Source organism: Triticum urartu, chromosome 5 (assembly GCF_003073215.2).
Source record: "Triticum urartu cultivar G1812 chromosome 5, Tu2.1, whole genome shotgun sequence".
NCBI lineage: Eukaryota > Viridiplantae > Streptophyta > Magnoliopsida > Poales > Poaceae > Triticum > Triticum urartu.
In genome coordinates, this window is record NC_053026.1 from 333,949,135 (window position 1) to 333,966,697 (window position 17,563).

The 17,563-nt window shown below is 40.7% G+C and overlaps 1 protein-coding gene and 1 long non-coding RNA gene across 4 annotated transcripts; one reads left to right on the plus strand and one right to left on the minus strand.

Moving 5' to 3' along the window:
• The first annotated feature begins 1,223 nt into the window (after positions 1 to 1,223).
• LOC125508876 (F-box protein At1g78280-like) lies at positions 1,224 to 7,700 on the plus strand. 3 transcript variants are annotated; one of them, XM_048673673.1, is made up of 15 exons: positions 1,251 to 1,837; positions 1,933 to 1,988; positions 2,061 to 2,203; positions 2,319 to 2,516; positions 2,592 to 2,791; positions 3,648 to 3,747; positions 3,825 to 4,409; positions 4,539 to 4,661; positions 5,042 to 5,122; positions 5,198 to 5,505; positions 5,597 to 5,809; positions 6,304 to 6,388; positions 6,465 to 6,633; positions 6,882 to 7,056; positions 7,230 to 7,700. In XM_048673673.1, exons 1-15 carry the CDS (start codon positions 1,695 to 1,697, stop codon positions 7,381 to 7,383), a joined length of 2,733 nt encoding a protein of 910 aa, XP_048529630.1. In that variant the 5' UTR covers positions 1,251 to 1,694; the 3' UTR covers positions 7,384 to 7,700. The 3 variants fall into 3 exon arrangements, with proteins under 3 accessions (XP_048529631.1, XP_048529630.1, XP_048529632.1); XM_048673674.1 differs by lacking the exon at positions 7,230 to 7,700 and having other exon boundaries at positions 1,224 to 1,837; positions 6,514 to 6,633; positions 6,882 to 6,996; XM_048673675.1 differs by lacking the exon at positions 1,251 to 1,837 and having other exon boundaries at positions 1,970 to 1,988; positions 2,086 to 2,203.
• A 2,477-nt stretch (positions 7,701 to 10,177) lies between these two features.
• On the minus strand, positions 10,178 to 13,877 carry LOC125508877. Its single transcript, XR_007283857.1, has 5 exons — positions 13,548 to 13,877; positions 12,818 to 12,907; positions 12,667 to 12,741; positions 10,519 to 12,593; positions 10,178 to 10,441 (listed from the first exon to the last, which is right to left on the minus strand). It is a non-coding gene; the product is annotated as an uncharacterized LOC125508877 (long non-coding RNA).
• Positions 13,878 to 17,563: the final 3,686 nt, after the last annotated feature.

Below are 17,563 nucleotides of genomic sequence, written 5' to 3' on the forward strand. Positions count from 1 at the left end.
GTATGTTTGTGTGCGCTTGCCTGTGATGTTGCGTCTGTTTGTGTGCGCGTATGTATGTGCTACTGCTGCATGTGTGTGTGTGTGTGTGCACGCGCGCGTGTGCTGCTGTGTGTGAGTTTGCTACTGCGTGTGTACGTGCATGCTGTTGTGTGCATGTGTGGTGCGTGCAGTGGCGGAGGCAGGAATATTTTTCTGGTGTGGCGGAGTTTATGAAGGAGAAAATCATGTATGATATAATTTTGAAAGAACTTACTACAATACTGGATGTATATTACTTCGCTGTGTGTGTTGCTGCTTGTGTGTGTGTTGTTGATGCGTGCGTGTGTGCTGCTACCTGTGAGTGTGTTGCGTGTGTGTGTGTGTGTGTGCTGCGTGTGTGCGTGCTGCTGTGTGTGTGTTGTGTGTGCTACTGCCCTCGCGCTGATGTTGCGTGCGTGTGTTATTGTCCCGCACACACACATACCACATGAGGGGCAAAAGGATCTTTTCAGTTGTCATTTAGGCTCAAAATAGACGAAAGTGTTATAAAAGGCATAAAATTTAGACTCGTTGTTACATAAGGAAGAAAAAGGTTTTCAGTGTCAAATAAGGAAACGAAATTTAAGATAGTGTTAAGTAAGGAATTGTTTCAAGTAAATATGGCGGCCAGATTTTTCTTTAAAGTGACAGAAGGTTTTATAATGCACATAAATGAGACCCAGCGATATGTTTCCTGAGGATTTAAATGAAACTTACATGTGGAACATTTGGATCAGCTCAATGGTCAAAACTCAAAACCGCCCGTGTTCATTTCTGTATGTCGGACTCTCTTTACTAATATGTTTCTTTTATAAACTCAAGAAAAATATTTCCTCAATCTATGAATTAAGATTTAGGACGAAGAGAGTTGCCTAGCTGCCAAGACCGAAGACATATTTGATCTGTTCTTCATGTTTATCCTCTAGAATTAGACTGCTCCATGGCATATTTGTAACTAAGCCAAGCCTGCATATTTAGGGCCGATCCTTTCGTGTGTTTGGTATTATAACTCTCTACGTAAAATATAACAATCAATTTGTTCCAGAGAATTAAAAGACATGGAAACTGACGTTACTATCAGAGTATTGTCTCCGATCCGAAATAGATGTTAGCGAGTTGTTTTGCTTCTCAATGCTTTTTTTTCTTATGCAACAATCCACGAAATGCTTATTGGTATTAGTAGTCGTACTAGACTAGTACGTAGTAGAAGTAAAAACATAATAACTATACAGCTAAATAGAGAAAAATCATGAAGCACTAGTTTCTTTCATGTTCTGTGTGCACCGCAATAAAAAATCACCTATTTTGGGCTGGACAGGTATAAAAGCATACTCCCCCAGTCCTGTAAAAGCTGTCATTTTAGACAAAGGGAGAGCCAATTTTTTGAAATTTTGACTACCAGTATTATCTTTACGATCATTTATATTAGATACCTGAAAATCAGTGAATTTGTCTCGAGAAGTATTTCCATAATATACAATTCTTTTAGATTTTATGGATGATTTTAAAGAAACTAGTGGTCCACATTGTATTTTGAAGGCCATGTATGTGTCCTAAACGGCAGGTTTTAGAGTATCAGAGGAAGTGGTTCCTGATTTATGACATTGTCATTATCTAGAGATCATGAGCTAAGACCATCTGTCATGTTTGTGTTTCTACCTTAAAATGGTGGTAGGATGAAGCAGTACCTTAAATCTTTTTCACTTTGCAGTGTCATGTACATACTTTGCAACGAGGAACCTCTCTGGATGAGTAAATATCTTTCTGTTGGTGGTCATCTTGAGTACAAAGGTTCTTGGAAGAAAACAACATTGTCTAGGTATATGACCATTCTATATTGTCTTGTTACATTCTGTATTTGAAAATAATCCTAAACTGACTGAAAAGGTTAGACACTGATTCTTTCGTTTTCAGGCTTAGTCTTTGCTCCGGAAATAGTGAGCTTGAGCAGAAGGCTCGTCATTTTGATGGTATGGTACATCTACTTTATGTTTGTTCTATCTGCCTTGTTTATCTCCCTATTCATACTTATTTTCATGCAGGATTCAATTCCTTGTTCTTATACAGGAGATGGTATAGATGTTTTACTACTTTGACTAATTATTCCTTTGACAATGGACATGTGGAAAGAAAGGATGACCTTTCTTTGGATCATTTCCATTCTCAGTATGATGGAAAAGGCCCAGTAAGAATTGAATTATCTTTTGCTTTTAATTCAGATTTACAACATGTGGATTTTCTACATTATTGTTTTGCAATCATGTTTTTCTGAAATCATACTGATGGTATTGCACAACTAGGTTTTGCTTGGTAAGCTGGCTGAAACCTGGCCAGCAAGGACTAAATGGGCAATTCAGCAGCTGGTGCATGATTATGGTGAAGTTACATTTAGGATATCACAAAGAAGCCCTAAGAAGATAATAATGAAACTGAAAGACTATGTTTCTTACATGGAACTCCAGCATGATGAAGATCCTCTTTATATATTTGATGATAAGGTAATCATCACTTCATTCCATTTACTACTAAAGTTATGAAAAGAAAAAGAAACTTATTTCAGGAAATTGTTACAGTTTGGAGAAACAACACCAGCACTATTGGAAGATTACAGAGTACCTCATTTATTTCAAGAAGATCTTTTTGGTGTCTTGGATTATGAACAAAGACCTGCTTTCAGATGGCTTATTATTGGACCAGAAAGATCAGGTGCCTCTTGGCATGTTGACCCAGGGTTAACCAGTGCGTGGAATACTCTTCTTTGTGGCCGAAAAAGGTTGGATCATGTGTTATATATATGTGTGTGTGCGTATTTACTCGATAGTGTACTCAAGCTGTGGTATTCACCATGTGATTGTAAATTTGAAAGCTACTAGTAGCAGTTAAATAACCCAAATGATAAGTGCCACACGTCAGGTGCGTGGCACTCCGGCCCTGATGTTTTTCGATGGCAATTACAGTCACGCAAGGATGGCAAATTCCAGTGACACACGGCATGTTTCTGTCAAAAAATAAACTGAAGCACGAAAGTTGCCATCCCCGCGTCACTAAACTTCCCATCAAAAACGTTCGGAGTTGCCATGTGCTCGTACCTGACATGTGGCACTTATCAGGATCCTTAAATAAATGTTCACAGATCTTGTGCAAAATTTCTTGCCTATTGGTTCTTTAAGGTCATTGCAGTGCTTCTATTTTGATGCAGTTTGTGGTCGCTGTTCTGTGTGTTGCTTATTTTATAATCTGATGTGAAAAAACAGTTGTGTAGAAATAATCAGCCAATTGGGTGTGTTGAATTGACGATAGACAAATTTAGTCAGGATGTCCATAGTTAATGTCTTGGGAGTGAGAGAGAATCAAGCGAGAATCCTACGCATATTCATATATGTTGAACAGAGACAGAAGATAGCCGTGGGCAGTAGAAAGATGTGATTCAACTTGAGTGCATGCTTTTGTATTTTAATTGAAACTTAAAAATCGTAACCCTATACTGTGAACGGTGCGGGGATATGCTATACCTAAACTTGTACTCCTCTTGACCTGTTAAAGCTGATTGTCCCATGTTGTACAATGCTGAAAATTTGGAAGGGGCAAGAATTTGTGTTTCCATTAATGATATCCACCTTTTTTCATAGATGGGCACTGTACCCTCCAGGAAGAGTGCCTGGTGGTGTCACGGTACATGTAAGTGATGAGGATGGTGATGTTGACATTGAGACTCCAGCGTCTTTGCAGGTAATAACTTGTTACTGTTTTTGCTTTTCTCCAAACTTTGCCCCCATATCATTTCATATTATTTTGATCGTTTGCAGTGGTGGCTTGATATCTATCCTCATCTTGCTGAACACGAGAAACCACTGGAATGCACACAATTACCAGGAGAGACCATATTTGTTCCTAGTGGATGGTGGCATTGTGTTCTAAACCTTGAGACTACTGTCGCAGTTACACAAAACTTTGTCAATCAATCAAATTTTGAGCATGTATGTCTAGACATGGCACCTGGTCACTGTCACAAAGGAGTTTGTCGTGCTGGCTTACTTGCTGTTCCAGGAAAATCTATTAGAGATATTGAAAATCATCCGCCTGGAACAATGAGTGCATGGAACCACAATGACATGACTCGTGCAGAAAAAAGACTGAAAGGTTCAGGGTCCGGAAGAGCTTCAAACAGTGCAAATCAGTGTGCTTCATTTGAGTTCTCAGATGTCCATGAAAGTTTGGAGAACCAAGTTTTCTCGTATGATATAGGTTTCTTATCCCAATTTCTTGAGAAGGAAAAAGATCACTATACTTCTGTCTGGAGTCCTACTAATCCAATTGGCCAGAGAGAAGCAAGAGAATGGCTGCGAAGGCTATGGGTTCTTAAGCCTGAACTGAGAGGACTAATATGGAAGGTGATCTTTGTTCCATCATTTACATAAATTTTACTTTGTCAATTTTTATATGAAATACCATGTGGTTTATATATCTGTTTCTTGATAATGTTTTGTTCCTTGTGCCAACATATATGTCTGTTCCTGTAGGGTGCATGCCTAGCAATAAGTGTGGACAAATGGTATGCATGCTTAGAGGAAATAAGTGCATGCCATAGTTTACCACCACCGTCAGAGGATGAGAAGCTTCCTGTTGGCACAGGTAGCAACCCAGTAAGTATACAATTACTTTTACTTGCTGTCTCAGATTTACAACTGTCAATAAATAATTCTGTTGTGTTAGTATCATGTAATTCGTGTTGGTTTGAAATACTTACTCAACATGTTAGGGTTATTTCTCACAGAAATTGATTCGTGTAGAATATCCTGGTTTACTTGTTACTGCATCTGTGGTTTCTGCCTTGCAAGGTTGGTTCCGACTTTAGAAGATTTATAGATATACATACTTGCTCACTGCTATGCGCCAATGCCAAGACATTAAACATATCTGAGATTCTAAGATACTCCTATGATGCCAGTTAGTATCATATTGCGCTGCATATACACTCATTGTTGCATGGTATGTGAATATAACCTGTACCACAATTTTTCAGGTCTTCATTGTTTCTGACAATGTGATTAAAATCTATGCTGAAGGAGGCCTGGGTTATTCTGCCCATGGTTTAGGCACAGAGGTAATGTTGCATTGGTTCTGCAACTTAATAAAATTAAATGCAACACTCACGATATTGATCACTTTCCTGATGCAGCTTGAGTTCTATAATCTTCTGCGAAAAGTTGGCTCGCCTTTGATCAACCACGTCCCTGAGATCATTGCAAGTGGATTTCTTGTGTACGAAGATGGCGTCTACAGAACAGTCCCATGGGATGGAAAAGGAATGCCAGATGTTTTGGCTAAATACTATCCTCTGGAGCTTTCTTACACAAACAGCTGTTTTCCTCTTGGATTATGGAGCAAACAGCAGTTTGGAATGGATAGTTCCACTGAATGTTCAAACAAACCTATTTGGCCTTACATGGTTACGAGAAAATGCAAAGGGGATATCTTTGCTCGTGTGTAAGTTTTATTCATTTCTCAAGTGAAAATGGGAGTAATTACTTAATTAATTATGTAAATACGTGCTTACTGTTCTCTTCATTTTTCTTAGCCGTGATACATTGTCCAAGGCTGACCTTTTGAATCTGGCATCATCCTTGGGAGTTCAAATGCGAAATATCCATTTATTACCCCTTCCACATGGGGAACCATTACCCAAACCTGAAGACAATAATGTGAGAGACAGTGATCCACCTGAATGGAAACAAGTAATTTCTACTTTAAACGGAAGAAGGAATAATATAAAGAAGCACCTAGCTAACTGGTAAGTGAAAAACTTCTAAAGCAGGTTTATTTGGCTAGTTTTAATGAGTTTTACTAAAACAGGACATTTTGTTGCTCAGTTTTATTTTATCCAATAACTGTGGGTCTGCAAGTCAATTTTGTGTCCACAGACCACAGTCAGATGTAAAGTGATTAAGAAGATATTGTCAAATTATAGAATGGTTCACTTGCAACTTAAAATCCTCTACTAGGGTTACAAAAAAATTGTAGAGGCAGGCATCCAATAAATAACCATTACATTATTTATTGTTTTAATATTTCTTTTTTTACGGAATTTCTTTAAAATGATTCTTTGACGAAATTATTTTAACATTTCAACATTAGCAATATATAAGTAGCAATGACTATGCATTGATTTGGTATTGAGTTGTTTTAGCCAAAATGCTACAAGCCTACCATAAATCCATAATATTATATTTATATAGAATTCCATACGCTGCTTTATACCTCAACATTGTTTACATATCTGTGAAGGGGGGGTACTGTCCCAACAGTTTTAATTGAGAAGGCTGAAGAATATCTCCCTGCTGATATGAGCTCTCTAATCAAGTTTGTTAAGGTACTTTTTCAATTTCATCTTCTTCATATGCATCTGTGGTCAAACTTTGTGTTTAATGGTATGATTGGACAATCAGGATGACGATGGTGACTCAGTGTACACATTCCCTTGTTGGATACATTCAGATATTATGGACGATAACATTCTTACTCAGAGGTCCCTCACTGATGCCAAAAGCACTTGTGAGAGAGATCTGGAGAAACTGGATGCAATTAATATAATTGACTTCAGTGATCTGTCCATCGGTAAGCGGCCAGTTCACTTTGTTCCCTGGAAATCTGACATTGCTTTATTTGAACATTTAACAAAATAGTTTGCGTAATACTGGCATCTGAAACCGAAGATGGGATAACTATATATCTGTAAAAATGCTTAAATTGAGCTGCTCATATCTACCAGTCTGCACTGTGAAAACTTCTGTTAGATTGTAAATCAAAGTTTATATTTATTTGATCTTAATTTGATTGCGACCAAAAACTGTTTGTCGTAACAGGGGATCCTCTATGTGACTTGATTCCGCTGCACCTGGATGTTTTCCGTGGGGATATTGATCTTCTCAGGGAGTACCTAAGAAGCTACCAGCTTCCTTTCCTGAGAGGGAAATCAAACAATGATATCTACAAGTCGGTGCGGAATTCGAAGTTCAGCACTGCGTCATATCGCGCGATGTAAGTGCATACATGCATAAATAAATCAGAGCAGCCCACATTATCCGTGTTTTATCCTTCCCTGCGCTCTATCTCGGAATGATCAGTGATCCTTGTTGGTTTGTCAGTCGGTCGGTCTCCCAAGGGAGGGAGAAACATGTTTGGCTCTGATGCACGGTGCTCTTACATTGCAGGTGCTACTGCATGCTGCACGAGGACAACGTGCTGGCAGCTATATTTGGGCTGTGGAAAGAGCTGCGAGCTGCAACGTCGTGGGAGGAGGTCGAGCACTTGGTCTGGGATGACCTTAACCGATACCAGCAATCGTCGCCTACACTCTCTAGCTAGCAGACTCGTCACGACTAACGCTCAGAAGAAATAATGCGTACTGCTCCGCTACTCCCTTCGACATGTTGCCCAGCTTCCGTTCGTTTAAGAGCAAAGAAACAATAAGGGGCAAAAAAATTTGTTTACTCGTGTGTGTAGCAGCTTTTTTCTTCTTTCATTTTCCTTTCTTTTGGGAGAGAGCAGCTTTGCCGTTGAATGGATCATGAAGCGTGCAGTTGTACCGCATAGTAGTGTGACACGTTGGGTATTTGTAAGGAATGCCACATTTTTTGTACACACCCAACACACAGCATAACTTGTTTGCATGAACTTTTTTATCTCCCAAGAGTCACATGAAACATGCTTATTTGTTGAACCGAGAATGTATCTGGTGAAACGAGCGAACTGGTGCGCCGAGTGCACCAGCGACATATGGGCCATTGGATGCAAAAGACAGGGACCAGATCGGTTAGAAGATGGGCCTGCTGGTACGTTTTCAAAACAGTCCTTGCAGCATAGGTAAATCAAGTAAATTGACCTCCGCCTGCACTCAAGGTCGTCTCTCTCTCCTTCCATCTCCTGTACCAGCACAGCCACCGCCGCGAGCTAGGGTTACGGCCCAGCGAGCTCAAGAACCAATCTCCCTCCCTCAAGATCTTCACTGAATCCAATCGCCGCTCTCTCCCTCTTTTGTACCAATGCGCCAGCCGCCAGGCGATTTTGGGTTAGTAAATTTCACTCAATCTCTCTCAATCCTGTACCAATCGAGCGACGTCTCACTCAAATATCTGCGTTTTTGAAATTTCTAGCAGCAGCCTACCACCGGAACATCTAAAGAGTGCCCCGATTTCGCCTTTGGCAGTGGTCGCTCGTTGTGAGCGCATCGGCGACTCAACCTACCACCGCCACCGCCGTCAGCAGCACTGACCATCTGCAGCAGCTCAAGGATCTTGGTACGTTTGCTTCTTCCTTTATCCATTTGTTAAGGGTATTTTTGCTATTACAATTTCATCCACGCCTTTCCCCCATTCTGCTTAAACCAGTGGCAGAGAGATAAGCATGAGCAATGTTATTCTAGTTGACTGAAAAGGCATACTTTTGTTGATTCAGAATTGGAATAGTGTGTTGTGGGTACCAAATTAACATACGAGCAGTATATTTGTACAATCTTCATGTCAATTACAAGGGATGTACTCCCTATTTTCATGCAGGTTAGTAACCCATGGCTTGCAGAATGTCGGTGTTCCTTATAATATATCTGCAAAACCTCATAGATTAAACGTTCCTATAATTGGTCACTAGCTATAAGTAGTAGCTGCCATTTTGTTTCTTGTATTGTACGACTGACTGATGGTTGTTCTAAAAGGACTGATCAACATTGCACGTTCAGTACTTAACAAAAACTTCTTTAGCTGACTACCGCCGAGCCAAAACAAATATGTATCCCCAATGTTGCATCACTTTTTCTCTAGTAGTGAACTGTCCTTTATATTCTAAAAATCTGATACTTTGGAATCCGTGTTTTATATGTAGCAACCCCTTTATAGAGGATAATCCATCGTTATTTTCTATATCATGGTTTTATGGTTGTTCCAGAGCAGACTATTCGCTACTATTCAGATTCAGGGCCATCTTGCCCGCTCCAACAATATTTTTGCCTTTGATAAGCATGGAAAAAATGCAAGCATCGCCTTCCTTCGCATCTTCACCAGGCTTCAAACCGATTAGCTGGAGGCATGAACTAGGAGGTCAAAGAATCAGCCCATGCTGATGAATTATGGTTGGGTAATCTTCATAGGAGTCATCTTCATGTCTCCCAAGATGACAGATGATGAAACTGATAATTTCACCTCTTGTGCTAGTCCCGATCTGGTTATCCAGGCTTTGTTTTCTTTGGCACCATGTAATCAGCGAGAATGTACATTTGTTAGAAAAAATATGGCAAGCTTTTTGTACTTTAGATGTGTGGTTGTCATACAATTTATGTGGATGCTTGTGATGCATGGAAGAATCTAAAGAAAATATGTTCAGAGATCTCTTGATAGCTATTGTTCTTGCATGAAAGACGTGATGAAAAGTAATTCCCAAGATGGTCAGCAAAATTATATAATTAGACTAGATGATGGTATACTTCCAGAAAATACACCTTGTAGCTTTTAGAGATGAACTAATCTGATCCTAGGCAGGCTTCTCCAGAATCACCACAGGAAGCTCAAAATCACTCGAATTCCGTAAAAAATGCTGCAAAATAAAATCTCTTTGGTTCACTTACGAAACAACTCAACAGAAACAATTATTTATAAAGTTGCTTCAACTTTCTTATTGTACAAAGAAAATATTACATGGAAATTTTAGATTGTTTTCCAAAGTCAGCAATGAGCAATCACGCAACAGTTACATAAGCTACTACAACCGCACATCTACCAATTTTATCAGGTGCTATGCACAATTTAAAACAAAAGCTCGGTCAAATAAATATATAAATGAAGATGAGACATGCCTTCATGTACAATCTACAACAGATTAACGCTGCTACTTGGAAAGCAGTACAGCTTTTTATACATCTAGAATGTTACATATTCTACTGCATTGCACATTTTGAGATTTCTCAAACTTTAGGCCTGGTGTCAGAGTTTTGATCAATTCATTGTTGTAGAACCGTCATCCAGAAATATTCCTGAAAATAAGACATGGTATTATCGACCATATCTTGTATAATTATGGCAAAAAGTAGGCGTTCCATGCCAAAACAGGTAATCTCAGTCAACTTTTGCAAATTGCATCTCCATTTTTGCATCGCATCACCAAACATAAATTGTACACTTATACACAGATCATGGTAACGGGTACCATAATAGGATTACATAACATGTTGCATATATTTGGCATGGCAAATTCACTTCTTACATACGGCCATTTTGCACTGGAACAATCAAAGTGCGTAAATGACAGAGAAGCACAGACTTGAATGGATTGATTTCCACTATACCAAGTCTACACAAAATGACTAAAAATAATTATTCCAACATCGCATCAGTGAGACCACCACAACTACTTATTTTTGTGATGCTCTTTGGCCCTGTAAAGAGTAACAAAACCATCTTAGTACAACTTCAGAAAGGGCATGAACAAAATTTTCATGGTTTGTCACTTTACCTCTTTTTCTTTTGGGTCACGGTCTGCTCCGAGCCCCTTTTCAATCTCTTACCACTCCCTTTTGTTTTTGCTACATCTGGTGGGTGAATGTTGATCACAGTTGGGAATGATGTTCCAATGAAGGATTCAAATTCTTGAACTTTACTTTGCTCACTAACTGTTCCCTCCTGCCCCAATTGTGTGTAGGCATCACCAATAGCCTTGTGAAGATATCTCATCTCTCCTCACTATGTTTTGCGACATGAAGTGCCAAGCTGAAATTTGAACATGTTTCCGCGTACAACTTCTTTATGACAGGTGGAAGACATGTAGATGACCCTTGTAGCTCATGGTCGTTGGCATCATAGGCAAGGTGTCGCGCAGCCATTTTAGTCCACCTATGTAGCACATATTGACTAGGAATTTCATTACAGCCCTCATTCTTTAGGACAACAATGATGTGACGGCAAATGATACCCAAGGATTCAAACATCCTACAAGAACAGTGTGTTTCCTTAGTGCTAGTGTTGAAACTAACTTGTCTAACCTTGCCACTGTTGCTGCTAATGCTGATGGTGCGGAGCTCACCAATCTGCGTGATTGTTTTGATATGACAATAATCCCTCGCTGCTAGCACCTGACTCTGAAATTCAGCAAAATCCTCATGAGTATACACTTCTCTACCATGACTCTCGATACTCCAACAAGTCTTGAGTATAGGCAGTGTATGAAGGCTGGCATTATCTTCTTGTAATTCTTTTTGCCGTTATTCCTCCAAAGCTGTTTCAAATCTGACCCAAAATTCAATCAAGGCAAGGTTCCGGTTAGTAAAGTGTCTGAAGAATGTATTCTCACTCTCAGATCTTGATGTGGTACGCAAGATTCCGCCAAGGTGGAAATCAGTAAAATATGCCGGAATCCATGATCGTCGTAACTCATACTTCTCCTGCAACCATGTATTATCATCTAGCCCGAAATCATTAATTATTGAACACCATTTTGACTCGAACTCGTTTGGTGTCTCTGATCCCCAAACACATGACATAAACTGTTCATGGAAATCTGGACTATTTTTTAGGGTCGCACCAACTTTTTCCGTAAGCTTCATGAGGATGTGCCACATGCAAAGTCTATGTATAGTGTTCGGGAAAACATGTTCTATCCCTATTCTCATGCTTTGATCTTCATCGGTAATGATTAGCTTAGGTGCAACCCCACACATTGCTTTTAAGAAAGTCTTGAACAACCATATATAAGATTCTTGCTTCTCATTCCATAAAAAAGCAGCACCAAATGTAACACAAGATTTGTGGTTGTTAACTCCAGTGAAAGGGGCAAACACCAAGTCATACCTATTAAAGCGGTATGTGGAGTCGAAAGACACCACTTCACCAAACAATGAGTAGTTTTTCTGCATATACTATCGGCCCAGAAAATATTTGTAAGTTTATCATTCTCATCGAGTTGGTAATCAAAGTAGAAGGCTGGATTGGCAGCTTGCTTATTCTTCATGATATCTACTATTATCTGTCCATCTGCTCCCTTAATTGCTCTTTTAAAATCACGGTGGCAGTTTTGTAAATCACGCTTTGTGCAACCTACATTTGCTTGGCCCCCTTCTCTACACTAAGCAAGCGATATGCTGCAGATGTGCCAACCAATGCCTTATGACATGTAAGTAATTTTGTCCTCAACTCACTACTTACTTCTCTCTTTGACTTAATGAGATGTCTCTTACTTGGCGAAATAAGTTGGTGCGTGTGCGATTGGACAAATCGGGCAACCTCATATTTGCCGTCATCTTGCCTCTTGAATCCGATCATAGCCTCACAACCACACCTGCTTAACTTGAAGTTCCGTTTAGGCTTTATCCTTTCCTCATCTGTGGCCACCTTTCGCCAACCTTCCCTTGCACAAACAAACCTCTTCCACACTGGTACACCCTGATCATCTTTGTGTGTTGTCCATGTGCGGACCGAGAACCCAACCTCATGAGCATACATTTTGTATAGTGCCATGCCCTCTTCCCAGGTGTCAAACTTCATGCCAATTACGGGCTTTAAGTTATCATCACACTCAGGCTCATATGTTGACCCCTTAAAATGCAATATAACAGCGGTTTAGTTCATGAACTAAAGCTCGTGCAATCGACGTGAAAAAAACACTTACACAAAACGGAAGACTGGTAGTTCTTTTTGGCGTGTTGTAGGTATTTTCATCATTTCCCACCAACCGGATCATGCCCTACCAATTTGAGGTAAAAAATCAATCAAGTCACAAAATAGTGTGCCATACATAACCAATGCAACACGTTAATTACCACGGCAGAGCTGCTGGCATCATCTTCAACTCCCATTGCCGTAGTTGACCCAATACTTAGAGCAGTACTTGCCATTGACTCCATGGTTACCTGTTTTCATGCAAAAAAATGACAAAACATCACATACATGTCCAAAAGTACAGAACTGGAGTAACCTACAAGAAAGCAGCACTTATCAATATTTTAAGTCAGAGAAAAGCAACAATGTGATTGCGGAAAGACAAATTGGGGAGCACTTTTAAGTAGTAATGCCAGAGAAGGTTCAATCAAACATTGTTAAGGCCTTTCCATTTAACATGAAAAAATTTAAATGGATACCAAGAACATCTTTAGTCGCTTCAGAACAGATCCCCTCGTTGATTTCGTGAAATACATGTCTAGAACATCACATGAGCAACTAGTAATTAATACAATCTTGCCATGTATGAAGGCTCCCAGGTAATAGTTTGATCACATATCAAGTCTCTTCATCCACAAATCTTTTTATAAAATTAGCAAGCGTACATGAAAATTATACACAAACCAGAACGGGTCCCTTCATCTATTTTTCCACTGTCGGGTTTAATTAGTGGCATTTTTTCCCCATTATAACTACACGTCAGACATCAATTTAGTGCTCATAATATTCAGTTTCCCAAATGCCACTAGATTCAAACAAATCGGTGAAGCTTGAGGATTGAAAAAATAGACAGCATGTGCATAACAGAAGAACAACATTTGGTGCTCATACCGTGGATCCTTTAGCAATAAAAAGACGATGGCTGGCTCCTGATCAACCGCGGCGTTGATATCCCCGAAGCTGCAGCGCCGTGTCGCTAGGTAGCCGCAATCGCGGCGAGCCGCCGACGGACCGTGTGATTTGGGGCGCTCGCGCTTGATGTCAGAGAGAGAGGGGGGAGGGAGAGAGGGAGGCAACTCGCACAAATTTGTCTCAAGGGAGGGAGATTGGTTCTTGAGCTCGCTGGGCCATAACCCTAGCTCGCGGCGGCGGCGGCTGTGCTGGTACAGGAGATGGAAGGGGAGGGAGACGACCTTGAGTGCGGGCGGAGGTCAATTTGCTTGATTTACCTATGCTGTAAGGACTGTTTTGAAAATGTACCAGCAGGCCCATCTTCTAACCGATCCTGTCCCTGTCTTTTGCATCCAATGGCCCATATGTCGCTGGTGCACTCGGCGCACCAGTTCGCTCGTTTCACCAGATACATTCTCTTGTTGAACCATCCTCACCGCCATTGGCTCTTTATCTTCTGGTGAAAACAAAATATGAGCTATTACTATATTGTATGTATATGTGCCATGGCAGAGAAACATACTCCCTCTGTCTCATATTATAAGATGTTATTACAAGGAAAATACAGAGGAGCTCTTGGTGCTCCACTCCCCTATATGAATATTAATTTCAAAAAAATATCACTAAATTTCAAAAAACTTGGAAATTGGGGATATCAAACATGGGTGTCTGATCTACTTCTGTGTGAAGTTTCGTGAAAAAATACCAGAAAATGTATCCATGGTGAAGAAAATATAGTCTGACCTACGATACATCCAAACAGTTCTTTTTTCTACACATGATTTTTTTGTCTTTTTACTGAGAATGCGCTTCCTGGTATTTTTTACGAAACTTCACACATGAGTAATTGGGCATCCATGTTTGATATCCCCAAATTCCCTTTTTAAAAAAATTCCCCGATTTGTTTTTCGGATTTAATACTCATATAGGGGTGGTGCACCCGAGAATCATCTCCCGTTATTACAACCAATATGTGAATATACCGGTTGTAATAACATCTTATATTATGAGAGTAATAAATTCTGCAATGCACGTATAGGTGATATAGGAATAATTTTGTTCTCAAAAAAACTAAGTACATTTCTTTTTGTAATTGTCGTGTGTGCTTTGAGAAGAAATTTTACAAACATTTCAAAATTTTATTGCATGGTAGTTTTTTGGTTGCTCTCATGGTAACTTTTTATGATGGCAAGTTCACATGTGTTCCCATATCAAATTTGCCATGATTTTTTATTAGGAAAACAACAAAATTTTGCTATATTGCCATGTGTCCAGTACAAATTATTCTACAATTTCTATTATCACAATAGCATTTTTTTCTTAATTTACAATGTGACCATGCTTCAATTTTTTTAAGTTGCCACATGACCTATTTTTGTACAAATATATATACTTGCCATGTTCAATGAGATATTCTTTTCTAGCTTTAATTTCTAAGCCATGACAAATTTGCATTGCAGAAGCAAGGCTAGTTTTACATCCATGGCAAATTACTTTCCCGGCCCATCGATAGTTTTACATCCATTGCAAATTTCGCTCCATGGTAAAAAAAATTAGAGACATGTCAGTTTGTTTGCTGCTCACACAACAATTTTTTAAAAGCAATGGCAAATTTAAACAATACGACAAACTCTCTTGTTTTTTCTAACTATGCATGCATGTACATATGAAACCATGGATATGTGGCAATTTATTACTTAGAAGCATGGCAACTTTTGTTTGTTACATTTGTGTCCGTTTTTAATCCTATAGGCATGTTAACTGCCTATATATGTGAATTGTCCTGAATTTTTTTTTGAATCCATGGCTATGTTGTGGTAGTTTTTTTAAAGGATGGCGGCCTTTGTATGTTTTTAGCTAAATAACTCGGGTGTAAAATATTATTCCCTTCGGTCCATATTAGTTGTCGCTCAAAATGATGTATCTAGCACTAAAATATGTTTAAATACATCTATTTGAGCGACAAGTAATATGAATTGGGAGGAAGTAGTTTTTTTAAAAGCCCGGTATCTTATGGTGCTCAAATTAAACTTTTTGGACATTTTTAAACACTTCTTTGGGGCCATTTCGTTTTACTTGGCACATCCTATTATTTACTCTCTCTGTCCCTGTCTAGATACATTTGTATCTAGATAAATCTAAGACAAGTAATTTGAGACTAAGGCAATATTAGCCGGTAGATTTTGTCGTGAGATTATCCCATCTTGCTCCCATCTCCCCCGACCTAACCCTCCCGCACCGCCACCCACGAGGTGGCCGGGGAGGGCTCACCGATCTCCTTTGCTAGGCCCCCTTCTCCTCCCTACTCCTCCCTCGCCGCTGCCAGAAGGTGCACCCGGGGCGAAGCCCAGCCGTTACCAGCAGCAGTGGGGCCTCGGGGTTCTCTCGCCTGCTAGGGGTCGGCACGGCCGACGCTTCGGGCCAGGGCGTGGCGCGGGCTGGGCGCTATGGTGGAGGTGCAAGAGGATGAACGTCGCTGCTCCTCTGCAGCTGGTGGCATGCACCTAGACGCCAGGGACGGCGACGGACGGCACGACTAGATCTGGCCGCAGGCGGCGAGGGCCAAGGGCGGCGTGAGCTGCGGGCGTCCCCCTGGTGTGGCTGTTGGTGATGGTGGCGCAGTAGCGGCTGTTGGAGTCCGGTTATCCAGTGGATGGTCGGTGGGTGTGCTTGGCTGGAAAAGAGGTGGTTGGCCTTGCTGTTCCTCAAGCTCCAAAACATCAATCTGGACACCGATGGGTTCCAGTCTTCCCCTCGGAGATCTCAGCTTTTGGCGCTTGGCGCCACTGGATATCTAGATTGGAATTGATCCGGTCAGGCGTGCCCTCATCTTCGGCCAGAGAGGCTACATGAGGGCGTGGCGCATAGCTTTGCTGCCTTGTCAGTGCCATGGGACATGTCTAAGTATAGATTTCCATGGTGTTGGTAGTGGTGAATAAAGTCATGGTGGCTGCGATCGGAATCTAGTAATGTCGGAGGGCAGTTTTGGTTGCGATGAAGAATGGCAACACATGTTTTTCATGTGTGTCGGGTGTTGAGGGCTTGTAGCGGCAGCCTTGGCAGTAGGGGCGACAACACACGTGGACAACATTTTCTAGTGGTGCTTCTCGAGTGCCAGCCGTGATTTCCAGAGTGAAAACTCATGGTGGCCTTCATTGGTTGTGCCTGCTAATGGCCTTGCTGAAGGCATTGCTTTTGGGATCTTAGACTTTCTCCAGGGTGAAAACTCATATCCTTGATCGGAAGATGGCAACGCTTGTACATTATTTCTTTTTTTGGAGGTGTCACTTTTGGAGAACCTCTTTTGCGGTCCGGGTATTGTCTTTGGTGGTGGTTAGAGTGCTGCTATTGTGAGTGTTTCGTCACTGCGACTGGTCTTTGTTTTTATACTTCTCTCTTTTTTATTTCGTTCTTAGTTGTGTGCATCCTTAATGCCTTTCGATATCTTATCAGTGTAGAGGTTGGGTGTAATTGGTATCTTCACGATATTAATATACTCCTTTTATAAAAAAAATGTCATGCAGGGACTATCGTTGTTCTAAGACTGACAGTAGAATGGGGGATAGGTATGAGGAGGCAAGATCCTAGCTATGGAGTAGTTGTACACACGAGTTTTACGAGTTCAGGCCCTTCTCGGAAGAAGTAACAACCCTACGTCTCGGTGCCCGGAGGCGGTCGACTAAATTATATGTGTGTGTGTGTTTACAAAAGATGCGAACCCTTGTGCCTGTGGAGGGGGTGGCTTATATAGAGTGCGCCAGGACCCCAGCCGGCCCACGTTACAAAGGGTTTAAGGTACATTAAAGGGGAGACGTTACTGATAATGCTAGTAAATAAAGAGACATAATAACCATTAAAGCTATGAGGCGATGTCCGACCGTTGTGGTCTGGAGTGACCTTAGATCTTCTGGTGGTCGAGTGACAGTCCCTGCGGTCGAGTGACTTCAAGTCTTCCG